Source organism: Ovis aries, chromosome 24 (assembly GCF_016772045.2).
Source record: "Ovis aries strain OAR_USU_Benz2616 breed Rambouillet chromosome 24, ARS-UI_Ramb_v3.0, whole genome shotgun sequence".
In the NCBI taxonomy this organism is placed as follows: domain Eukaryota; kingdom Metazoa; phylum Chordata; class Mammalia; order Artiodactyla; family Bovidae; genus Ovis; species Ovis aries.
In genome coordinates this window covers 2,321,151-2,345,989 of record NC_056077.1, presented here as the reverse complement: position 1 = coordinate 2,345,989, position 24,839 = coordinate 2,321,151, and the positions used below count along the sequence as shown (strand labels likewise).

Here is a 24,839-nt window from a genome sequence, read left to right as displayed (position 1 = left end):
GAGGCCCGCAGGCCACTACTCACAGTTAAGGCAGGAAAAACTGGTCCTTGGGGCTGCAGGCGGGAGAGCACGCGCCCTCCGGCCACCTGTGTGTCCTGCGGTGTCTGCTCCCGGGTCAGGGCCCTCACCGCTCCCCCATAGCCCTCTCCAGCTCTCAGACATCAGCCCACAGCCAGGACTCTGAGCTGACTTTGCTTTTACTGTCCTAGGATGGTGGAGAGTAAAGCGTCAGGGCTGGGATTGCATCGGCCTGAGTTTCGGCCAAGAAACTGCACATTCAGGGACTTCCTTAGTGGTCCAGTGGCTAAGACTCTGCGTTCCGAATGCAGGGGGCTCAGGTTCAATCCCCGGTTAGGAAACTAGATCCCGTGTGCCACAACTGAGACCCGGCATATCCACATAAATTTTAAAAAAAAAGAAAAAAGAAACAGCACATTCATATCAACTGCAGAGAACGTACGAGTAGCGTTCATCACGATTGCCACTCTGGTGGGCACGGTGCATCTGGTTCCAGAAGAAACTAAGTCAGCTTCCTAGCAGGGCGTGTGTTCCTGGAACTCACAGAATAGGACAGAACAGACCTGACACCCTCTTCTCCGGGAGCTGGTCTGAGTCAGGCTGGGACACAAACAGGTGCTGAGGGCCTGTGTCTCATGACCGACTGTCCCCCCACCTCCCACCTTCCACCAACACCATTCTCGTCTCACCAGCACCCTGACCCTGTCTTTGATCCATGACTAGTGGCCCCTCCAGCAAGGATGGCGGTGCTCAGGCAGCTGGCGCTGCTGCTCTGGAAGAACTATACGCTGCAGGTGGGCCCGGCTCTGTGGGTGCTGTGCGGGGCAAGGGGCCCGGTGGAGGGGCATCGGTGGGAGGGGCTGTGGGGCCCTCTACCTCCAGCTGAGGGGGTGGTGAGGGGCCTGGTGGAGGGGCATCGGTGGGAGGGGCTCTCGTGCTCCCTCACCCCGCGGTCCCGTCTCTCTCCAGAAGCGGAAGGTCCTGGTGACCCTCTTGGAGCTCTTTCTGCCCCTTCTGTTCTCTGGGATCCTGATCTGGCTCCGCCTGAAGATACAGTCAGAGAACGTGCCCAATGCCACCCTCTACCCCAGCCAGTCCATCCAAGAGCTACCCCTCTTCTTCAGCTTTCCTCCCCCGGGGGCCACCTGGGAGCTGGCCTACATCCCATCCCAAAGTGAGGCGGTGCGCACGGTGGTGGAGAACGTGCAGAGGGCGCTGGTGATCAACCTGCGAGGTGCGGTGTCCGGGTCGCGGTGGGCGGGGGTCCATAGCGCGGCTAGGCTTGGGCCTCAGGGCAGGCCCCATTGTGGCCGCACTGCCCGAATCGCTCGGCCGTGTGGAGTCTCAGTGTAGCAGGAACCAGGGTCGTGACGGTCACGCAAAGGAACGTGCGTGACGATTTGCAGCCCCCAGCTGTTCAAGTGGGGATGGCGTCCACATACCCCAGCGAAGTTCTTTGTCACGAGGGCGAGGCGTGTTTCCAGTGCCCAGTGCCAGGGACCTCTCCTGGGATGTGGTTTTGCGAGGGCAGCTCTGACAAAGGTCAGCAGGAAGCCCACTGAGGAACATCCCCAGGAAACGTGCAGCCACCCTCGTTAGGTCTGTGCTCGCAGAACAGAGAGTATCTCCCCTTTTCTCTTGCGCTTGGTTTGGGCACCACTTTCCCTTGATCTGTACAGGCCAGTGCAGCCAGGACTTAGGGGAAGGTTTTGCTTCCTCCCTGGGGGATTAAGAGTCAAACCCTTCATGGGAAATGGGGTCCCTGAACAGATTATATGTCCATACCCCCTTGGGTTTTTGAAGCCCACTGTTATGGTTCTGAGAGAGAGACAGACGCGGGCTGCAGAATCCAGGGCAGGGCAGCCACCCTCAGAGAGGGGCCAGTAACCACTCAACGCTGCTGCCGGCCCAGCTCTGGTTCTCAGCTTCCAGAAGCCCAGGACCCTCTTGGATGGTGAGGTTGTGCCGGTCTTCACTACAGCCCATCTCTGCCAGAAACAAAAGCCTCCTAGAGTCTTAGGAGAGGTTTATAAAGCGCTAGAGAAACTTGGGAGTTTTAGTCCTTGATCTGAAAGTGCAGTTTTTTCAAGCAGAGCAGGTGATTGGGCAACTCCAGGCGCCCCTTCTCCCCATAGCTCACGGCTTCGCCTCCGAGAAGGACTTCGAGGACTACATCAGATACGACAACCGCTCCTCCAACGTGCTGGCCGCCCTGGTGTTCGAGCACACCTTCAACCACAGCCGGGACCCCCTGCCGCTGGCGGTGAGGACCCCAGCCCCAAGGGGACCAGCTGCTTCTCCAGGAGCCAGGCCGCCGGTGGTCACGGCAGACACTCTGCCTGCCTGGGAACAAACGTGACTGTCCCCTGCATCCAGAAGTTTTAGAGGCCTCGCCTGGCTGAGGACAGTGGCTGTAGACTGTCGCTGTGGCCCCTCTGTCCCGTTGTTCTGTAAAAGGCATTTCTGATCTCCCTGGACAGAAGCAAATAGGACAAGTAGGAAAGCCACAGATGCTTGGAACTTGGTGCCACATGGCATTAAAACTTCAGTCACACATTTAAACAAACAGAAAGAAAGGTGTTCTGGTTCCCCCGGCGGCACTAAGGCTGGGAAGCTGTCGGATCCCCAGCCGTGCGCTGGAGGCCTGCTGGTCAGTGGTGGTGCGTCACAGGTGGAGTTGCCGTTGGTGACGTAGAGGAGGGTGCGATGGGTGATGCAGAGATAACCCCGGCTCCCTGTACCCCAGCAGGACACTCCCTCCCACCTCCTGAGCCCCGGACCTTGGGGGGCGGGGTAGAGCTGAGGTCACAGCAACAAGGATCCCCCAGGCCCCCAACACTGGACGTGGACATTTGCTCCTCCGACCAGACCCCTCACAACGCCTGGTTTTCTGTTTACTTCTGCAGGTGAAATACCACTTACGCTTCAGTTACACGCGAAGAAACTACATGTGGACTCAGACAGGCTCCTTTTTCCTGAAAGAGACAGAGGGATGGCACACCGCTTCCCTTTTTCCACTCTTCCCGAACCCAGGACCCAGGGAGCCCACATCCCCTGATGGCGGAGAACCTGGTGAGGAGCACTTTCAAGGGGCCTCCTTCCCTCCCTGGGTGCTGGCTGGTGATAGTCGCATGGGGGAACCCACTCTGCATTTCTTTGGAGGAAGGTTTTTTTAATAATGTTACTCATTTACTTGTTGATGGCTGTGCTGGGTCCTCGTTGACGTGTGGTCCTTCCTCTAGCTGCGGCGATCAGGGGCCACTCTTCCTTGCGGTGCCCAGGCTTCTCGTCGCAGTGGCTTCTCTTGTTGCGGAGCACGGGCTCTAGACTCACAGGCTTCAGTAGTTGTGTCTTCTGGGCTCAGTGGCTGTGGTGCCCGGGCTCAGTAGCTCCGTGGCCTGTGGGATCTTCCCGGATCAGGGATCGAACCTGTGTCTCCTGCATTGGCAGGTGGATTCTTTACCACTGAGCCACCAGGGAAGCCCTGGAAGAAGATTTTTTTATGAATATTAGATCTTCTTCACAGAAGAACGGGAGCTTCCCAGGTGGCACTAGGGGTAAAGAACCCGCCTGCCAACGCAAGTAACATGAGAGACACGGGTTCCATCCCTGGGTTGGGAAGATCCCCTGGAGGAGGGCACAGCAACCCGCTCCAGTGTTCTTGCCTGGAGAACCCCATGGACAGAGGAGTCTGGCGGGCTACAGTCCACGGGGTCACAGAGAGTCAGACAAGACTGAAGTGACTTTGCACGCACGCAGTAGAAGGAAGACATCCAGTAAGCCTGGATTCTGAGAGACCAAAATAATCTTAAAAACACCTAAGGCTGTCTGTTTCCAGGAGACGTGGGCTTCCATGTTTCTGTTTTTAAGGAGCTTCGATTTGCACAGGGTCTTTAGGGGCTGGTTCTGCATTTCCCTTCTGTCCTGCCCGTCTCTGTGTACAGTTTTATAGGCTTTGTAAGCTCTGTGGTCCTTGTGTAATTGTCCGCGATTTCACTGAGTCAGTGGAGTGTTTGCAGAAGTCAGATCTCGGCTCGTTGTCTGTCACGGCATGCGTAGGTCTGTCCAGTGTAACGCTGGCGCGTAGTTGGCTTGTTTGTCTCCTCTGACAGTGGTCCTGTCTTAAAACTGAGTTTCTGGGCTCCAGGACTAGGCTTTGCCCTCAGGCCAAGACCTTCAGGCATCATCCTGGGTATTTCAAAGAATGTAGAATTCCTAGGTCTGCAAGAAGCAGAGCTTGTTAGAGAGTCTGATGAAAAGACCCCGGGAATGTCCCTAGACGGAGCTGGGACTGCAGGAGGCGGCCAGCCTCTGGAGATGCATTTCAGAGGCCAGGGCCCTGTCACCAGGCTAAAGTTCCAGGGGAAAGGTTCAAATCAGAAAGTGGAGCTGGGACAAGCATGGCAGGGTGAAGCGTATAAGGCCCCACAGTGGGACCCTGGGCAGGTCCCCAAGTGGGGAAGAGAAACCACGTCAGCTGCCACGCCCACTGCCTATGGCCAGCGGCAGGAAACCCTGGCCACGGTGATCCAGGGCAGCGCTGTCCTTCCTGTTTGTGGGGACAATTTCCTAAGCTTGGAAGCAATAGAGGAAGCAGTTCCGCAAGGAAAGGCCTGACAGATTTCACTGTGTACAAACTTGAAATTTGCTTAAAAAAAAAATGAAAGGAAAAGATAGAACAATGATTTTGAAACAAGAGATGGGGAAAGCATTGCAGCAAATGATGAAGAGTGAATGTTTCCTGTGTCATAAAGGACTCCTTAGTCCAAATCAGCTTTAAAAACCCACAAAGACCGGAGAGGCGTGGAAAGGACGTGAACCTGGCACACAGCACCACGCCCCCCGCCATGAATGAGGCCAGGGTTGTCCCCAAGCCCCCCCCACCAAGGGTCCATACCTTAGACCCCTGATCCCTGATAAAGACACAGCCCCTGGAATAGCCTGAAAGAAGGAGAAAATCCAGACACACAAAGATGTTTCCCACAGCATTATTTACGATCATTAAAATTTCAGCTGTGGGGCCATGATTGATCACAGAGGGTAGCTGCTCGTCGGTGTTGAGCAACCGCAGAGGTTGTGGCGGTAAAGACCCTTCAGCAGCATGCGTGGCCTCACAGGGGAACCACATGTGAGCAGGAGGCAGGCAGGGTGTTTCCTGGGGGAGGTGGCGTGCAGCCAGACAGACGTTGGCTTTCAAGCCAGGAGACCAGGGTCCATCTTGGCTGCGGCCCCTCCTGCTGTGCGGGGGCTCCACACCTGGGCCTCGGTGGCCCTGTGTGTCCCGTGAGGACAGTGTTGCCTATTCTGCAAGGTCTTTGTGAAGACGAGAACTAAATCGCCACCCTGCACAGCGAGGGGTACCGTTCACTGGGCGCCTGGTGTTATCGCAGCCATTGGAACCACTTACTCTCAAGGGAGATGGCAGACGTGACGGTCTTGTGCAGGGGGTGGGCATAGGATTGCTTTTCTGTTTTCTAGAGGCAGCTCACAGTTCAGTGTCAGAGGACATTAGGTGTTCCAAACATCACTCATTATTTTAGGGATAAGGGTACCTACGCCACCCAGGCCTGCACCCCACATCCCCTGGGCCTCGGACCTTAAGGACCCAGGCTGCCCTTCTGAGGCTGGGCCCACGCTTCCATAGGCTCAGCCCCTAGCAGGCCTTGCTCTGGACTGGAATATGTATCATCCCTCTCTTTTTCACTGTGAAAGTTTTATCACGGACGCCTGTGAGGAGTCAAACAGGGCTGGCAGAGAGGGATCACCGAGCGCACAGAGGTGTGTAGTGCTGGCCTCTGGTCTGTGGATCCTGCCTCCCTGTAAGATGGGAATGAACGTTGCTGATCAGCTGGTCTCAAGGGAGCAAGACTATTGTCGATTATCTCAGTAGGTCCTTAAAAGGAGGCAAGGGAGGCAGAAGAGAGACAGAGAAAGAAGTGATGACACGGAGGCCGGTCAGAGAGATGCTGCCTGGCCGGCTGGGAAGGTTGAGAGAGGGCTCAGGAGCCAGCGAGGAGTGAGCGGCCCCTGCGAATGGCAGGCCTCCAGGAGACCTCAGCCCGCCACCAGCTCAGTGCCCGCAGCACTCCGAGCGCCCGCACCGGGATGTGACGTCCCCCGTGCGTGTCACTCCCACGAGCCAGAACACCCTCTGCCCCCACACACAGGTTACATCCGTGAGGGCTTCCTGGCTGTGCAGCACGCGGTGGACAGGGCCATCATGCATTACCATGCCAACGCCTCCGCGCACCAGCTGTTCGAGAAGCTCATGGTGATCGCCAAGCGGTTCCCTTACCCACCTTTCATCTCCGACCCCTTCCTGGTCGCCATCCAGTACCAGCTTCCACTGCTGCTCATGCTGAGCTTCACCTACACCTCCCTCAGCATCATCCGGGCCATCGTGCAGGAGAAGGAGAAGAAGCTGAAGGTAACCCTTCTGTGTCTGCCTGGAGGGACCCTGGGCTTTGGTTCTGTGCAGCCACAGGCAGTCCTGTCCTGAGTCCTGCTGTCCAGCCTGGGCAGCTGCTGGGCACTGAGGTCACCGGGGCAGCTGGACGTGGGGCTGATGCCCACGAGGTTCAGCCCATCTTGGGCTTCTCTGAAATCAAGCCTGGTCCATCCAGATTTTTACCGCCCTGATAAAGCACCGTGGTTCGTATGCTGTACACTGAAGACCTAACCTGATGGCTCAGACAAGAAAGAATCTGCCTGCAGTGTAGGAGACCTGGGTTTGATCCCTGGGTTGGGAAGATCCCCTGGAGAAGGGAATGGCTACCCACTCCACTATTCTTGCCTGGAGAATCCCATCGACAGAAGAGTCTGGCGGGCTATCGTCTATGGGGTTGCAAAGAGTCAGACATGACTGAACAACTAACACTTTTTTACTTTTCATGTTAAAGACTGAACATTGAAAAGACAGTGTTCTGAATGCATCAGGTTAAGTGAAACACATCATTGAAACTGATCTTACTTTTTGCTTTAAACTTTTTTTTTTTTTTTTGGCCATGCCGTGCAGCTTGCAAGGTCTTAGTTTCCTGACCAGGGATTGAACACAGTCCCTCCACAGTGAGAGCACAGAGTCTGAGCCACTGGGCTGCCAGGAAACCCTCCCTTTAAACTTTTCTGATGCAGCTGCTAAAATTCCAAATTATGTGTGTGGCCTGCATCCTCTTTCTGTTGAGAATGTAGGTCAACGGGAGATAAACGTTCCCCTACGTGGCGAGCAGGAAGCTAACTGTAGGGCTAATCAAGGGCGGCCGGAGTGTCTGGCTGCCAGGCAGATGTGTGGGGGCCTGGGAGGTGTGTGAGGTGCACCTCACTGATGTTATGTAGCTGCAGACACCTGGATGCAGCTGCGTCTCCTGCGAGCTCCCAGCACTGACTCTGCCAGAGTCATCAGAATTTACGTGAGGTTCTCCCTCTAGCAGGGCTTCCTTGTTAGCTCAGCTGGTAAAGAATCCGCCTGCAATGTAGGAGACCCCAGTTCGATTCCTGGGTCGGGAAGATCCCCTGGAGAAGGGTAGGCTACCCACTCCAGTGTTCTTGGGCTTCCCTGGTGGCTGAAGGTAAAGAATCCGCCTGCAATGCGGGAGACCTGGGTTCAGTCCCTGGGTCAGGAAGATCCCCTGGAGGAGAGCATGGCTACCCACTCCAGTATACTGGCCTGGAGAATCCCCACGGACAGAGGAGCCTGGCGGGCTATACCCCATGGGGTTGCAAAGAGTCAGACACGACTGAGCGACTGAGCACAGCACAGCACTCCCTTTAGCAATGTCTGCAGTGCCAGTGGAAGGGCATTTAGAGTATTCTCAGCAGCGCCAACTCTGTGCTGGAGCTTTTAAACTTGCAAATGAGGTGCTCAGGGAACTCATGAAGTGGGTCCTGTTCTCTTAGCGCCTAAATAGTTTTAAGATAATGGTGCAGTGTTGAAGCAGTCAGCTGTGGACGAGGACACAGTTCCGGAGAAGGTGTTTGCATGTGTACATACCCCCAGATAACATGGATGGACCCAGCGTGGCCGGATGCTGAATGATTACGGAGCCCAAGGGATGGGGGTGTGGGTGGCCACTGTTCCAACTGTCCCATTTTTCAGGCCATTTGAAATTGTGAGTAGAAAGCTGGGAAATCAGCCTTGCTTGGTTGCCGGCCCAGGAGAGACGCTTCATCGGCCCTGGTCCCACCTCCCGCAGGGCAGCAAGACCTGGGTCCACCCCCTCTGCAGGTCCACTGGGCACCTGCAGCAGGCAGGGCTGAGGAGCAAGATTTTTAATCTTAGTTTCAGCCAAATCAGCCCCAGGTGGCCGCAGGCACGGCTGTATGGGCCAGGGCAGGCATGGTGTGGCATGGTGGGGGCGCGCTGGGCCCCGGGGAGGCAGTGTGGATTGAGTGCAGCAGCGCCCGTGCACCCCCAGGAGTATGTGCGTATGATGGGGCTCAGCAGCTGGCTGCTCTGGACCGCGTGGTTCCTCCTCTTCTTCCTCCTCCTCCTTGTTGCCATCTCCTTCATGACCCTGCTCTTCTGCATCAAGGTGAGCGCAGCCCCGGAAGGGAGTCTGATGTGAAAAGCAAGGCGTCCAGGGTTGGGGGTGGGGGCAGAGACAGCCGTGGCACCCCCAGGGCGACCCCCAAGACTCCACCCTGGTGGGAGGGAGCGCCGTGTGGCGCCTCCTCCTGCCGGTCCCAGCTCCAACGATGGAGACTGCCTGCCCAGAGGGCGCGGAGGTGGCCCTGTGTCCCTGTCCCCGCCACCAGCTGCCCCTGCCGCGCAGGTGAAGAAGGGTGTGGCAGTGCTGGCGCACAGCGACCCCGCGCTGGTGCTGCTCTTCCTGGCCTGCTTTGCCGTCTCCTCCATCTCCTTCAGCTTCATGGTCAGCACCTTCTTCAGCAAAGGTGAGTCGTCCTGTCTTAGGGGATCCCCAGCTCAGAAGACGGCAATGTTTCTCTCGGGATGAGTGAGGCTCAGGGGTCCGAGGGCATCTGAGCAGAAACGACCCAGGGGCCGACGTGTTCTTTACTCTGCGCGTCCTCTGCATTCAGCTCTCTAAGTGTTGGCGTACATCCTAGAACAGTCCTTTCAGTGAAGTTCAGCAAGGGGTTAATTCTCCGTGACTTTCTGTGTCCTGTGAGGGCTCTGTTTTGCCCTCACCTCCAAAGGCTGTTTTAGCTGGAGTGTAACCGTCTCCTTGGCACTTTGATAACATTAGCTTGTGGCCACGGGGCTTCCCTTATTGCTGGGAAGAAGGCTGCTGATGGTCTAGGCCTGGTTTTTCTGTGTGGATGTTTGGATCTGAGGATCTCAGACCTTCATTTCAGTTTGTCATCTGTCAGACTGTGCCCTGTTATTCCCCCGTCTCTCCTATTAAACCTGACTCGGAGCCTCAGTCTGGGGGCAGCCTCAGTCTGCCCTTCGTGTCTTGTAACTAACTTCTTCTTTTTTTTTTTATTGTGGTAAAATACATATAAATTTACCACCGTAACCAGTTTTGTTTATTTGTTTGGTTTTGGTTGCACTGGGTTTTTCGCTGCTCCACGGGGGCTTTCTCTAGTTGTGAGCAGGCTTCTCCTTGTGGCGACTTCTCTTGCTGTGGCTCGCGGGCTCCAGAGGTCAGGTTCAGTCGCTGTGGTGGACGGGGTTAGTTATCTCAAGGCATGTGGGATCTTCCTGAGCCAGGGTTCAAACCCACGTCCCCTGCATTGGCAGGCAGATTCCTAACCACTGGACCACCAGGGAAGCCCCTGATGTCCTCAACAGATCTTTAGAGCATAAAGAAGTCTTAAGGCCGGAGCCTGTGGGGGTCACTGCATGGACTAAAGCCCCACCTAGCACCCGTGGACACTTGCCTCTTTCACGTCTTTCCCACGTGTCAGCTTCCCATCCAGGCCTCCCTTGGCCACCTGGTTACAGTTACAGCCCCCAGCCCAGGGTGCATCTTGTCCCGGATCAGCGGCTTGCTGCCCCTCGCAGGCTGTGCCCACCCAGCATCCCTGCCTTGTTGGCTTTCTTGTCCACCAGCTATGTACATGCTGGTCCTAAGCTCCTCCAGTTCCACCAGCTATGTACGCACTGCTCCTAAGCTCCCCAAATGGAGGGCTTTGCCTCCCTGGTGCCTGGACCAGGGCCTGGCACTGAGCGGGTCCATCGAGTCTCTGTGGGCCGAATGAGTGAATGAGATGGGGCCGGGCTGGGGGTGCGCGGTGGGCGGTCAGGGCTCAGTGTTGGTCACGTCAGGTGAAGGCAGCTGGAGGCGGGTCTGTGGGAGAGGGTGGAGCAGTCACGGTGGGGCAGCAGACATGTGCCGCCCCAGGTGGGGTGGTATTCCCTGTGGCATAGGCATCCTGACAAGGGAAGAGGCTGTGGAGTGAATGGGGGCCCCCCAGCACTAAACTTCAGTCCCCAGCCAACATCAGGCTGGGGTCGGGCGGCTCGCCCGAGGGACGGGTCCTTGGTGCCCCAGGGGGTGCTGGAGGTGCACACACCCGTCTTACCCTCTCTCCATCCACAGCCAACATGGCAGCGGCCATTGGCGGCTTCCTCTACTTCTTCTCCTACATCCCCTACTTCTTCGTCGCTCCTCGGTACAACTGGATGACGCTGAGCCAGAAGCTCTTCTCCTGCCTCCTGTCCAATGTCGCCATGGCGATGGGAGCCCAGCTCATAGGGAAATTTGAAGCCAAAGGTGAGTAGTCTCCCTTTCCACAGCTGCCCTTGCTGGTTCAGTTGCCCCGAGAGGGTCTGAGCAGAGGGCCCCCCAGACCCCGAGATGCTCGCTCCAGCCACATCAGCGCAGCTCCATGAGCCGAATACCCAGAAGGCAGGTCCTCACAATGGGGAGAAGGGGCCGGAGCCACAAGGGAGGCAGGTCAGAGACACATGGTAGACTGGACAGAGAGTCAGTGTATCCACCGCGACATCGGCCACCCCCGTCCTTGCTCTGAGCTCCCCACGAAGCCCTGCCTGCGACCAGCTGTCACTGCCGGAAGACACCGGACGTGAGAGTCTGCCTCTGCCGGTCGTGGAGCTCGGGCTGGGCACCTCTGAGTCTCCGCCTGCCTCATGGGCTGGGTCCCTAGGCCTGGGGTCTCAGTCTGCGGGCTCCATAGCTCCCAGCTCTCGGTAAAGCGGTGGGATTAGTGTCTCCCCTCCCTCTGTTTCCCTGATGCCTCCCGCAGGGATTGGCAGTGAAGACAGGGAACCTGAGAGAGGAACAAGGGGCGCGCTGGGACATGGCTTTCTCGGGTTTTGTGACATTTCCTGACTTGTAAAATGTCATGTGTTAGTCGCTCAGTCATGTCTGACTCTGCGACCCCATGGACTGTAGCCTGCTAGGCTCCTCTGTCCATGGGATTCTCTAGGCGAGAACACTGGAGCGGGTTGCCATTTCCTTCTCCAGGGGACCTTCCTGACCTAGGGATCGAACTCTGGCCTCCTGCATTGCAGGCAGATTCTTTACACTCTGTGCCACTAGGCTTAGGTGTGAAATATCTTGGCAGTCAAATTAACGCTACTGGGCTGATGCTGGCCTGGGGACTCCCGTTTTTGCTCAGATTTCACTTGATGATGGAGTCAAGGCTCCTCTGAAGGGCTGAAGGTGCACCTGGTCTTACCCTTCACCCCACACCTGCTGGGAAGTCTCCAGTGGCAGAGCACTCACCTCTCAGGAGAAGGCCCTGATCATTCCCATCACTCAGACCCTCTCAGGGAAGGGCTTGAAGAGGCGCGTGGACCCAGACGTGGCCCGCCTTCCAGCTTCCTCGGCTCTAAGCAGAGGCAGGAGGGACAGGATGGGTTTCCACGTGGCCCATGTTGTGCTGGCATCCATCCTGGGATAGCTGGCGTTGCTCTGTTCCCAGAAGGGGAAATACAACCCTGCTTCTCAGCCCCACCCCATGCAGACATCCTTTTTCAGGAGCAAAGCCTGCGTTTCTTCCAGGCCTCAATTCCTACTTCTCATGGCTTCCTGTCTGTGGTCTAAGGAGGGAGGGCGTGGATGTCCACAAGAACATTCAGTGTGGCTTTATCCTTCATTAGAATATTTTTCTTCAGCTAATACTGGGACTTTTAAATATATGTGTCTCTCCGTGTTCAGCAGTGTGATAAACTGTGATTTTTTTTTTTTTTAATGCACAGTACCTTCCAGGGCTCAGATGCTCTTTAAAATAGACATTTACAAAGAGAAGTCAAACTAGATGGCACTGTTTTTAAAATTCTATACTGAATTTTCCTAAAACAGACAAATCTGTAGTTGTTTGGAAGTTAACAGAGCACAAGGCTGGAGACCAGACATTTCCACCAGGGGCCCTGGAGTCAGCCACACGGAAATCCCCAGGCATGCTTTGGACGGTGATGCCACAAACCAGTGAGAGGACAGGATACCACGAGCACTGCTAAACAGAGCTTTATGTGCACTGACATGTTTCCCTTCTCTGAAAAGACCTGTATTAAATGCACCTCATATGTGTATGTGTACATGTACCCGTATGTCTGTGTACAGGTGTGTTGTGTAGATGGACACAGTTGCACACTTACATGTCGCAAACCAAACATGAGCCCCTCTTGTCAGTTCATGAGCTTTGCTGGTTCTGTGACACCGATCTGGTGACCTGCTCTGGTCTGAAAGGCCTGGGGAGAGCTGTCGGGTTTGCTAGGAGCGGGGGGCTGCCACGCTGACTCTGCCCTGTGGGTCCTCATCAGGCCCGTCTCCTGGCGTGTCTTCCAGGCACAGGCATCCAGTGGCGAGACCTCCTGAGTCCCGTCAATGTGGACGACGACTTCACCTTCGGGCAGGTGCTGGGCATGCTGCTGCTGGACTCTGTCCTCTACGGGCTGGTGACCTGGTACGTGGAGGCCGTCCTCCCGGGCCAGTTTGGCGTGCCCCAGCCCTGGTACTTCTTCATCCTGGTGAGTTCTGATGGCCACCTGCGTGCCCCGAGCCCTTCCAGCCCCTGACCTACAGTGCCCAGGTTTGAGAGGAGGAGCTGGCACTGGCAAGCTGGCCACAGGGCCTGCACGCAGCCCCACCCAAGCCACCTTCCTCAAAAAATATCTGGTTGGGTTTTCTGCACGCAAAGTAACAGAGCTTCTTGCAAAACTGATCATGTTGCTGAAGTGAACAGCACAATCCCACCACCCAGAGAGAAACACCACTGACACTCTGAGTGAGTTCTTCAGATGGTTTCCTGTGCGTGTGCGGCACACGTGATGTTATCTGACATCTATATGTTTGTTCTTAGAAAAGGGGATGATGTAAAAATGCTTGAGACTTGCTCTTTTTTCCTAGGTACATTTTATAAAGTATTAGTCGCTCAGTCGTGTCCAATTCTTTGTGACCCATGGACTTTAGTCCCCCAGGCTCCTCTGTCCATGGGATTCTCCAGGCCCAAATACTGGAGTGGGCAGCCATTCCCTTCTCCAGGGGAGCTTCCCAACCCAGGGATCAAACCCGGGTCTCCTGCATTACAGGTGGATACTTTACCATTTGAGCCACCAGGGAAGCCCAGTGTACATCTTAGGTATTTTAAGTACATATACACATGGGTCTATTTACAAATACACTTTTAGATTTTATCTGTGCATATTTATAATTTTTTAATGTATTTGTAAATATATTTCTATTTAAACATGCATTTTTCTCAACCAGCTTCACTTTTTAACAGCTACACAGTATTCATGCGTGCACCACAAATTCCCTGTTGATTAGCTAGGTTAGCCAGGAGCCACTTTATTGTTTATCTTTGGTTCAACTAATATTTATCAAGGGTCCATTCACTTTGTCCTTGCTGTTCAGTCACTAAGTCGTGTCCGGCTCTTTGTGACCCCACGGACTGCAGCACGCCAGGCTTCCCTGCCCTTCACTATCTCCTAGAGTTTGTCCAAGTTCATGTCCGTTGAATCAGTGATGCTATCCAACCATCTATCCTCTGCCACCCTCTTCTCCTTTTGCCTTCAGTCTTTCCCAGCATCAGGGTCCGCTCATTGTTTCATCAAATCTAAGATGGTCCTGATCCTTAGAGGCACTATCACTTTGTCACCAAGAAAGAAAACTACTGGCCATTGTTCTGTGTGGTGGTTTCTGTAATTCATAAGACACACTCTAATTTCAAAGTCACTTAAAATGGGAGACAGGTGTCCCCCCAAACCAATGGAATGTGACGTGTTGGAACCGCCCCATTGGCTGCGGGGTACACAGGGAGCAGGGCTGGAGCTGTGGGTGACATATTCTCCCCCAGCAGGGCTTCCCCTGGGGGGCTTCTCCCAGAGCCCTGTGCTAACCTCTCCTGTGACCCCGCCCACACCACTGTGCCAACCGTGTGCCACCCTCAAGTGACCCCTGCAATGCGGGAGCCAGACCATTGGGAGAGAGGCCGGCCCGCGGGCGTCTCTTGTTTGTTTCACAAGCACTTGGGAGAGAATGCAGCCAGCAGCCGGGCCTCCCCACGTCGCCCTGGGCAGCACGCTTTGTGACCTGGCTTTGTATTCAGTTTCTTGGTTCACTTTCCCTCCTATCACCTCTGAGCTCTGTGCCCGGTGAGCCCTTGCGGCAGGGCAAGGAACAGACTCCGCACTTCCCAGGGCAGTGGGTGCGGGGCTGCGCGGGGTCTCCGTCCAACCCCAGGACTCTCAGCAGAGCGTTCTCTGCAGCAGCGCCTCATGGGGGAGGCCGGGGCTGGCAGGCTCGCAGCTCCAGCGTGTCAGTCAGCGGTTGCTCTGTTTGTGGCAAAGAAAATATGAGCTGACCTGACTGGGCTGATCGCGATTTCTGTTCTAGCCCTCGTACTGGTGCGGACGCCCGAGGACGGTGCTCGGGAAAGAGGAGGAGGACGACGACCCTGAGAAGGTGCTCAGGACTGAGTACTTTGAAGCTGAGCCCGAGGACCTGGTGGCCGGGATCAAGATCAAGCATGTGTCCAAGGTGCCACGCCTGTGGGGGCTAGACCATGGTTTCACGGGGCAGGGACCATCCTCTGGGCCTCGCTTCTCCTAGGTTCCTGGGGCTGCCCTCTGACCGGCTCTCCCAGGCCCCGGCCACCCCAGCTGTGCCCCAGGGCCCAGTGTGGAGGCTCAGGATCGAGTCAGGACCCGCTGTTGCCCCCCTTAACCTCTGACCAGCTTGGCAGTGGACACTGTCTGGGCTAGCTGTATGCAATGCCTGGGTCTTCCAGACCTTCTAGTCCTGCCGAGACGCTGGGTGCTGGGGGCCTGGGGAGGGGCAGATGGGGAGCCACAGGAAGGAAGGGGCCTTCCATCAGCACTCCAGCCTCGCGGTGCACTGGGCATGATCTCCACCCGACACCCTCGGGTGGACAGGGATTCCTGGAGGAATAGGATGGGGGGCCTCTGCAGCGAGGGCCCCGGGGCTCCTGATGCCCAGGGCCACCCCTGCCTCTCCCACAGGTGTTCAGAGTGGGGAACAAGGGCAAGGCGGCCGTCAGAGACCTGAACCTGAACCTGTACGAGGGCCAGATCACCGTCCTGCTGGGCCACAACGGCGCGGGAAAAACCACCACCCTCTCCATGCTCACGGGTGAGGACCCAGCCTCCACGCCCCCTCCCCACCCCTGACCGTCAGGCCGCTTGCCCTCAGGTGGCCTGTCTGTGCTGAGAGCTGCGGAGCCGCAGGGGCCCTGGGACAGGGCGGAAGCCCCTTAGGCCACGGGAAGGGCTCCACCCACATTGACGGGAGTCCCACGCCCACTCTCCTAAAAGCCATCCTGGACACGCCGGCCCAGCTCTGGCGGTAACCCCATCCTTCGTGAGCACAGGCTCGAGTTGGGACCTGGGCTCCAAGGATATGGGGCATGCCACCTCATCCCTAAGAAGCTGAGGTGGCTGGAATCAAGATCAATACGTGTCCAAGGTGCCATTCCTGTGGGGACTGGACCACAGGGTCAGGAGGTCATGGGGCAGGGACCATCCTCCGCTCTTTGCTTCTCCTGGGTTCCTGGGACTGCCCTCCGACCTGCTCCCCCAGGTACCAGCCACCCCATCTCTGCCCGAGGGCTCAGGGTCGCGTCAGCACCCAGGGCTGATGACCCTCCTCTGTCTCTGGAGGCCCACTCAGTGGGGCGGGGTGCTCACCACGCCAGGGAGACTCAGCCCTCCTCCTGCTCCTGGAGGGTGTTTGCATTGACCTTAGGCCCTGGGGTCTTCTGCTCGGCCCTAGGTCTCTTCCCCCCGACCAGCGGACGAGCATACATCAGTGGGTATGAAGTCTCCCAGGACATGGATCAGATCCGGAAGAGCCTAGGCCTGTGCCCACAGCACGACGTCTTGTTTGACAACCTAACCGTTGCCGAGCACCTCTACTTCTACGCTCAGGTGAGCCAGCGGGGGACAGGATTTGCGGGCTGCCGTGGTGGTCCCATCACCCGCGAGGCAGCCTCGGGAGCCCTTAGCCTCGCAGCAAACCGAACCTGCCCCAGGGAGCCGTCAGCAGACTGCGGGGTGTGGGGTGGTCAGGGCGTGAGGTTCAGCACGGGGAGGGACAGGGACAGCACCAAGGCCAGTGCCGCCTGGGCGGGCTGGATCTCCATCCCTGCCGTTTCAGCTGAAAGGCTTGCCCCGTCAGAAGTGCCCTGAGGAGGTCAAACGCATGCTGCACGTGCTCGGGCTGGAGGAGAAGCGGGACTCCCGGAGCAGGTTTCTGAGCGGCGGGATGCGGCGCAAGCTCTCCATCGGCATCGCCCTCATCGCGGGCTCCAAGGTAGGCCCGGGGGGCCTGCGGCATGACCTGCAGCCCAGGCCGGGGCTCTGCCGTCCTCACGGGGCCGCCCCTCCGCCCTCCAGGTGCTGATGCTGGACGAGCCCACCGCAGGCGTGGACGCCATCTCCAGGAGGGCCATCTGGGACCTTCTGCAGCAGCACAAGAGCGGCCGCACCATCCTGCTGACCACCCACTTCATGGACGAGGCCGACCTGCTGGGGGACCGCATCGCCATCATGGCCAAGGGGGAGCTGCAGTGCTGCGGGTCGCCGCTGTTCCTCAAGGAGAAATACGGTGGGCGGGGCCGGGGGGCAGCCGGAAGTCCATTCGGCACGGGGTCCGAGTGGCTGGAGACGGGAGGAAGTGTCCACTGGTCACGTTCCCCGAGGGCCCCTGAGGTCAGGTGAGGAATGGCCTTCTCTAGGCGGCCTGTCTGCTCCCTGTGGGTGGAGACCGAGGCCCAGGCGGAGGGGCTGTGAGAATGAGGAGGAGGAGAGCAGAAAGTCTTAATTTCTTAACATTGTTTGGCCTTGACTGGTGGACTAGCAGTCAATGCCGGGTCTGCCAAGAGCAGGGGTGCCATTGGAGGAGCCAAGTCTGCTCGCCAGCATCACAGCTCCCAAACAGGCGGGGGTCCCTCAGCACTGCCCAGGGCGGATGGGCAGTGGGTGCAATCAGCCCCCTCTTTGGTATGTGAGTGCAGCGTCCCTGCTGGAGGACTGCTCGCCATCCGACGTGGTCCTGGCAGGCCAGGTCTGCTCACGTCCCACCGGCAGAGGAAGCAAAGGCAGAGAAACAGCACCCCTCCCCCAGACAGCCCAGGAGGTGCACCCTGGACTCCCGCGGCTTCCCCTGGCCAACACACAGCCCTGCAAGTGGCAGGCGGCCCCAAGTGCTCACCGTCAGGCTGGGGGGAGGCTGGAGAGTACGGCCTTTGTCCTGAGGCTCTGTTACCAAGGAAGCAGGGAGAAGAGGTCTTGGGGACAGTTTGGACCCAGCCTCTGCCACTTGCAGTCTGAAGTCCAGCTTGCTCTCACCTCCTTGTGCTCAGTACCGCGGGTCCTCCAGCATCTCTTCCCAGCGAGGGTGAGGGGAGGGGATCTGAGCCCCTCATGACAGCCCTGAGGCACCCTGAGGGGCATCGATTCCACTTCACTTGCCCCCACTCTGCAGCCCCTTCCCTAGGAGCCTGCCCCCTCCCCGGGGAGCCTGGGGCCCTGGGTGAACCCCACTGGGTCACTGGGTGAGCACTGAACACTCTGGGATCTTCAGGCGCAGGCTACCACATGACGCTGGTGAAGGAGCCTCACTGCAACCCCGAGGGCATCTCCCGGCTGGTCCAGCACCACGTCCCCAATGCCACCCTGGAGAGCAGCGCCGGGGCAGAGCTGTCATTCATTCTTCCCAAGGAGAGCACGCACAGGTACATACGTGTGCCCCAGATCACACAGAGATACATACGTGTCCCAGAGCATGCATGGGCATGTCTGTGCCTCAGAACACACACGGGTACATATGTGTCCCAGAGCACGCATGGGCACGTGTGTGTCCCACAACATGCACAGGTATATATGTGTCCCCGAGCACACATGGGCACGTGTGTCCCAGAGCATGCACAGGTACATGTGTGTCCCAGAGCACACACGGGCGCATCTGTGTCCCAGAACGTGCACAGGTATATACGTGTCCCAGAGCACACATGGGCACGTGTGTGTCCCAGAGCACGCACAGGTACATATGTGTCCCAGAGCACACACGGGCGCATCTGTGTCCCAGAGCGTGCACAGGTATATACGTGTCCCAGAGCACACACGGGCACGTGTGTGTCCCAGGGCATGCACAGGTACATGTGTGTCTTAGAGCACGCTTAGGCACATATCCTAGAGAGAGCACACAGAGGTACATACATGTCCCAGAACACACATAGGCGCAGATCTGAGAAGGGGGCTCAGTGGGACTTAAGGGGCCTGTGTGTGAGACACGCACCCTGCACCTGTGGGCTTGGCCAGGGTCCCTCTCAGCTCCCGGGCCGGTGATGGTCGGTACCTGGTGAGTCTACTTGCTGGGCCCGGGGTGCCAGGCCTGCCTGTGCGTCAGGGCTGTACCCGAGGAGAAGGGTGGTCATCACAGGGTGCTGGGTGCACTGGCGCTCTCCATGCGTGGCCTGCTCCTCACACCGCAGCCACTCAGGGTTGGTGTGCAGCTGTGAACTCACATATGTTCTTGGTCTCGTAGTCTGAGCCGTAAACAGAGCAGACTTCCCATATGGGCAGGTAAAAACGAAACTTCTGATTCACATGCAGAAACTTTGGAATAGAAAACTTACAGGTGCATTAATTTTGCTACAGGCCTGACTGAGCAATGTGGTTTTAATCACGGCAGCATTCCCTGACTTAGATGTACTATAATTTAACACCCACTCTGTCATCACATATTCATGTTTTACAGACACATGCACGCAAATTTGCTAATGCACATCTTTCTAGAAAACTCTGTTGAGGTCTCCAGTGGCCCCTTGGGGTAGATCCCCAGCAGTGGGGTACGTGTTACCAGACTCCCCCCGGACAGGTGTTGAGTTTGACTTCCCTAGCAACAGGAAGGGGAGGGTCCATTTTACAGACACCAGCTTTGAGTCAGATTTCTCTTCATTACTTGTGTATCTCATGGGTGGGAATGGCCCACACTGCGTCCTGATCATCTTGTGTTTCTTCCACTCCTGCTGGCAGGAGATTGACCACTTCCGGTGCTTACTGGGTGCTAAGCGTTGCTTCTTCTTCTGGCTGTTGCCTGTCTCAGTCCTGTGTATACAGTATTAACATCAACCATTTCTGTTGTACCTTTTTTTCCAATTCATTGCTGCCTTCTAATTTTGTGAGAGGTTTTTCCCTCGCAGATATTTTACATCAAATGGGTTCTATCTTTTCCTTTGTGATTTCTCCTTAGAAAGGACTTCTGTGTCCTACAAGTCCATGAATATTCCCCAATTTCTTTCGGTTTGGTCTGTGACTTCATGTACGTGTGTGCTATCAAAGAGTGCTTTACAGGCCCAAGTACCCAAAAGAGGTTGTGTGGGGACTTACCTGGCAATTTGACGGTTGGGATTCAGCGCTTTCACTGCCAGGTTCAATCCCTGGTCAGAAAACTGAGATCCCACAAGCCACACAGCATGGCTGGCCAAAATAAAAAGATTATTCTAAAAAATGCTATATTGGGGGAGGAAGACAAAGCTGAACTTTTTTACTGAGACACCATCTCCAGGAGCTCACCTTCCTTTGCCCCTCCCCCCACTGCACAGAGGTGATTATTTAGGAACAGATCATCTAGAAAGTCACTGAGAAGCAACTTATCAGCCTGGTCTCTTTTTTTTCAGGTTTGAAAGTCTTTTTGCTAAACTGGAGAAGAAGCAGAAGGAGCTGGGCATCGCCAGCTTCGGGGCCTCCGTCACCACCATGGAGGAGGTCTTCCTCCGGTCAGTACCCGCGCGTCTGCATCCGTCAGGGTCTCAGCCCTGCAGGTGGCTTTTCTAAAGCGTGATGATAAAGCAGTGCCCTTGACTGTCATCTGGAACACCCGTCCGAGGTGGACCCGCAGGCCGGGGTGGCGGGAGAGCAGCGGGCCGGCCCTCAGGGCCTGAGCTCACATCCGCAGGGCCCTGTTAGTAACACTGGCACAGACTCAGTCAGGTTCCCGACACTTGGGTGACTCAGACCGCAGAGCAGTGGAACTCTGATACCAGGACGCTCCACCCACACCGTGTGTGTCGGCCCCTCCCCTGGGCCCCTCCCGGGGGGCTCTTCTAGAGTTCAGGTGATCATCCCCAGGCATGCTTCTGTAGTGAAGATGCGAAATTTAGCCTTCGCCCCTCAGAACTGGGGCAAGGGCTCCAGACAATTAACACATTGGTCAAGCATTTCCTGAATGCTTTATTCAGCAGATACAGTGCTAAAAACAAGAAATACAAAAATAAATGTTATACAGATTTTTTCCACTGGGGCTCACGCAGCCTAGAGGCGGCAACACCATCAGCGAATATAAATACACAGGTGCACAGGTTGGGTGGCTCCTAGCCTCAGTGCAGCCCCCCATGCAGCCCAAGGCCGTGACTCCGAGCTCTGCCACCCGAGGACCTGCCAGCTTTGCCCCAACCCACCCCCCACATGTACTTCTGAGTTGCTCAGTTGGTAAAGAATCTGCCTGCAATGCAGGAGACCCAGGTTTGATCCCTGGGTCGGGAAGTATGCTGGAGAAGGAAATGGCAACCCACTCCAGTACTCTTGCCTGGAGAATGCCATGGACAGAGGAGCCTGGTGGGCTACAGTCCATGGGATCGCCCCCCACGTGCACCGTCATGCCTGCCCTAAGGCGGCCCCTCCCAAGCTGCATTCTTCTGCCTCCTGGTCTCGGCATGCAGTGAGCCCCGACCCACAGGTCTCCACACTGTGGCAAGCCCTCTCCACACTGCCACTGTGCCCTGTGCCCTGTCCTGTCCCTCTGGACAGTCTGGGGCATAAATGCTGACAGTAGTCAGTCTCCCCAGGAGACCAGGGCCCTCAGGATCAGGGCCTGCCTGGTTGTCTCTCTCTCTCCTGGGCTTTGCCTGGTCTTCGCAGCTGGCGTCCTGGAGATAGGCAGGGATGAGTGTGTGAATGGGCACACGATGGCCCGGCTGGCAGAACAGATGGCCATCTGCCTTAGTGCCCCTGACAGTCACTGGCTTTCCTCCTCTGCTGCCCCCTCCCTCCCTGAGGAGCCTGTTCTGACCCAGCCTTCGTGTCTCGGCCAGGGTTGGCAAGCTGGTGGACACCAGCATGGACATCCAGGCCATCCAGCTCCCTGCCCTGCAGTACCAGCATGAGCGGCGGGCCAGTGACTGGGCCGTGGACGGCCACCTGTGCGGGACCATGGACCCAACCGACGGCGTTGGTGCGCTGATTGAGGAGGAGTGCACTGCCATCAGGCTCAACAGCGGGGTGAGGGCGTGAGAGCATCAGAGGCCGCGAGGGCGGACACGGGCATCCAGAGGGTCTGGGCCCCCGGGAAGAGGGCAGGTCACAGCTCATGCTCCTGAAGGCTGGCCCAGAGAAGGAAAACCCGGAGTGTTGTAACTGAGCACCGCCACTTCTCGTTGTTCTAACTTGGCCACTCACAAATAAGGGCAAATGCCGTTCATAAGGCTGACAGTGCCCCATGTACATGTGCCCTGTACCCAGCAAGACAGAGGCAGCCGTGGGCCCGTTTTACAGACAGGAAGCTGAGGCCTGGGCCGAGGTCGCCTGGGCAGCTCACAGCGGAGCTGGGCTCTGGTCCCTGCCAGCCTGACTTGCACAGTGAAGGACTGAGCGTGGGGAATACAGGCAGCGGGAGGTTTGTCCACCTGCTCTGCTGTGAGCGCGGCTGGAGTCTTCCAACCAGCAGGGATGGAAGGCCGAGGCCTTGGCTCCTCTCTGGGGTATCCCAGGGTCCCCTAACATCCTTGGATGATGGAATAGCACCTGCCCTGCTGCCACAGCTGGTGTGAGGCCCCAAGGCCCTGGGGGCACCTACAAGGAGGTACTCTCATGGGTCCTCCATGTCAGGGGAGGACCTGGGGGGAGGCCCAGGACCCAGCGCGCCACTGTCAGCTGGAGGCCCCAGGCCCACTCGTGCTGCCGGAGGCAGGAGCAGGGCCGGCTCGGGCCGATGGCTGTGTCACCCCGGTGCCCCTCTGTCGCAGCTGGCCCTCCACTGCCAGCAGTTCTGGGCCATGTTCCTGAAGAAGGCCACCTACAGCTGGCGCGAGTGGAAGGTGGTGGCGGCCCAGGTCCTGGTGCCCGTGACGTGCCTCACCCTGGCCCTCCTGGCCATCAACTACTCCTCCGAGATCTTCGACGACCCCCTCCTGAAGCTGACCCTGGGCGAGTACGGCCGCACCGTCGTGCCCTTCTCGGTCCCCGGGACCTCTCGGCTGGATCAGCAGCTGTCGGAGCATCTGAAAGACATGCTGCAGGCCGACGGCCAGGAGCCTCGAGAGGTGCTGGGTAAGGGGCGTCTCAGGGGGGTGTCCTGGGGAGCTCGGGGGCGTGGCTTGTGCTGGCAGAGCCCCCTTCTCACCCACGTGAGGGTGCAAAAGGAAGAGCTTGTGGCTATGGGGGTGGCCCCCCAGGCCTGCAGCCTTGGGTCCAGTGGCTCCCACCCCGTGGCTCTTCAGCCCCTGGACAGCGTGCAGGTGAAAGGTGATGTGTCCTTTCTGTGGTTCCTGCGGCCCTTCAGGACAGGCACTCAGAGCGGGGCCTTGGCGGGCTGCCGGCCTTGAGCCGGTCATCCACGCCACTGACCCTGCCATTGCCCCTGCCGCCGCCACACAGGTGACCTGGAGGAGTTCCTGATTTTCAGGGCCTCAGTGGAGGGGGGCGGCTTCAACGAGCGGTGCCTGGTGGCAGCGTCCTTCAGAGACACAGGCGAGCACACGGTCGTCACCGCCCTGTTCAACAACCAAGCGTACCACTCTCCAGCCACCGCACTGGCCGTCGTGGACAACCTCTTGTTCAAGCTGCTATGTGGCCCCCGAGCCTCCATCACAGTGTCCAACTTCCCCCAGCCCCGGAGCGCCCTGCAGGCTGCCAAGGACCAGTTTAATGAGTATGTGCCCCGTCCCACGTCCCCAGGACTCCGTCCCCAAGTGCTCAGGACCTGCTCCTAGCACCAGGACTGACCGCCTCCACACCCGAGGCACTGCTGGGCTCCCCCCCACGGGGACCCCAACCCCACACCCTCCCCAGCCTTCCGCATACAACCTTTCCTGGGACAGCAGAGACTTTGGGGAGACCCAAGCCCACACACACCTAGGCCCCACCAGAGACTCCTATAGATTTGGAGGGTGCTGCACCCTCTTCCCAAATCTGCACCCAGCTCTTGCTGACCTATTTCCTGGGGGTGCGGCCTTCAGTGCCCGGCGTGTGTGTGTGTCACTGCCCCCCAGTGGCCTCAAGTCTGGGACCACCTCAGGCATCTCTGTCCTTGGCCTTGTCACCTTCATGGTGTAGGACTCTCCTCTTCCCGGTTGCAGAGAGAGCCCCTAGAACTCTGGGGACCGTCCAGATGAAACCAGAAAAGTCTGTTTATGGCAAAACAGTCACCCCACCTCAGGGCAGTTCATTGATGGGGCTTTCATCGCCACCTCCCACTTTAGACTGCCTCCTGGCCCTTCGGTGTCCTCCGCCCATTCTCGACCCCACTGTGAAAGCAGAGACTGGGTGGAAGTCCTCTGTTCTCGCTGCACCAGGGATCAGGCTAGGGAGTTGGGCTTAGCATGGTGAAACTGGGTGAGAACAGGAGTTTTTCTTTTCCTAGAACAGCTCTAGGAGATATGACCCACCTGCCATATGGTTCTTCTGTTCACGGTGCACAATCGAACGGTTTCTAGTACACTGAGTCATGGAGCCATCACAATATAGTTTTATTGAATGTTTTCATTATCTTCAAGGAACCACGGCACTGTGGCAGTTCCTCTTCCCTCCACCTCTAAGCAGCCGGGGGTCCGCTCTCTGTCCCCATGGTTTGCCTGTCCTGGACATTTCCCGTAGGTGGAATCAGACACCGTGTGGCCTTGAGTGACTGGCTTTCACTCTCAAGACTCATCCACGTGTGCCAGCACTTCATCGGTTCAGAGCATTCCCCACCCCAGCACCGCGTGTTGAGACGCTCAGGGGGTGGGGAGGGGGCAGTTTAAGCCACAGAATGATGCTGTCAGCGCTGGTCTCTGATAGGTGTTGCTGGCACTTGAAGGTCTTGCCCACTCGAGAACGAGAGTGGGGAGACTGCCGCTACCCTGATGCCATGCCCAATAGCGGGTCTGACCTGGGCCGCCACAGAGCCGGGTGGAAGTGCCAGATTCACACCTGAGCGTCTGTGGGGAGTAGGTGCACAGGGAACAGATGGAAGGTCACTGGGAGGGCAGCAGTGCCATCACTGCGGACGGGATGCCCGGAAGGGGAGCTGTTCCTGGGCAGGGTAGGGCGATGCAGTTTTCCTGGTGCAGACCCCCCTGAGGCTCTGGATTCTTCCTTAATCCTCTTTAGTGGCTGAGTCACTGCATCACCTGCTTTGGACAGTAGTGAGCCAGCACTGGATGGCCCAGCAGCC

General features: G+C 57.4%; 1 protein-coding gene across 8 annotated transcripts in view; it reads left to right on the top strand.

Annotated features, from left to right (window-relative positions):
• ABCA3 (ATP binding cassette subfamily A member 3) overlaps positions 1–24,839 on the top strand; it is a 41,291-nt gene that overhangs the window by 9,157 nt on the left and 7,295 nt on the right. For 3 of the 8 annotated variants that reach the window (XM_042239709.2, XM_042239708.2, XM_042239706.2), the window contains exons 5-23: positions 711–812; positions 988–1,252; positions 2,112–2,281; positions 2,925–3,090; positions 6,186–6,445; positions 8,430–8,546; positions 8,787–8,907; positions 10,521–10,694; positions 12,735–12,916; positions 14,784–14,927; positions 15,410–15,539; positions 16,179–16,333; positions 16,563–16,718; positions 16,802–17,012; positions 17,991–18,141; positions 20,089–20,187; positions 21,502–21,688; positions 22,432–22,735; positions 23,063–23,336. In XM_042239709.2, the coding sequence (XP_042095643.1) occupies positions 759–812; positions 988–1,252; positions 2,112–2,281; positions 2,925–3,090; positions 6,186–6,445; positions 8,430–8,546; positions 8,787–8,907; positions 10,521–10,694; positions 12,735–12,916; positions 14,784–14,927; positions 15,410–15,539; positions 16,179–16,333; positions 16,563–16,718; positions 16,802–17,012; positions 17,991–18,141; positions 20,089–20,187; positions 21,502–21,688; positions 22,432–22,735; positions 23,063–23,336 (3,320 nt within the window). In that variant the 5' untranslated portion in view covers positions 711–758. The remainder of the gene's footprint in view (positions 1–710; positions 813–987; positions 1,253–2,111; positions 2,282–2,924; positions 3,091–6,185; positions 6,446–8,429; positions 8,547–8,786; positions 8,908–10,520; positions 10,695–12,734; positions 12,917–14,783; positions 14,928–15,409; positions 15,540–16,178; positions 16,334–16,562; positions 16,719–16,801; positions 17,013–17,990; positions 18,142–20,088; positions 20,188–21,501; positions 21,689–22,431; positions 22,736–23,062; positions 23,337–24,839) is intronic. The other 5 variants (XM_060406305.1, XM_060406303.1, XM_060406304.1 and 2 more) reach the window with 3 other exon arrangements.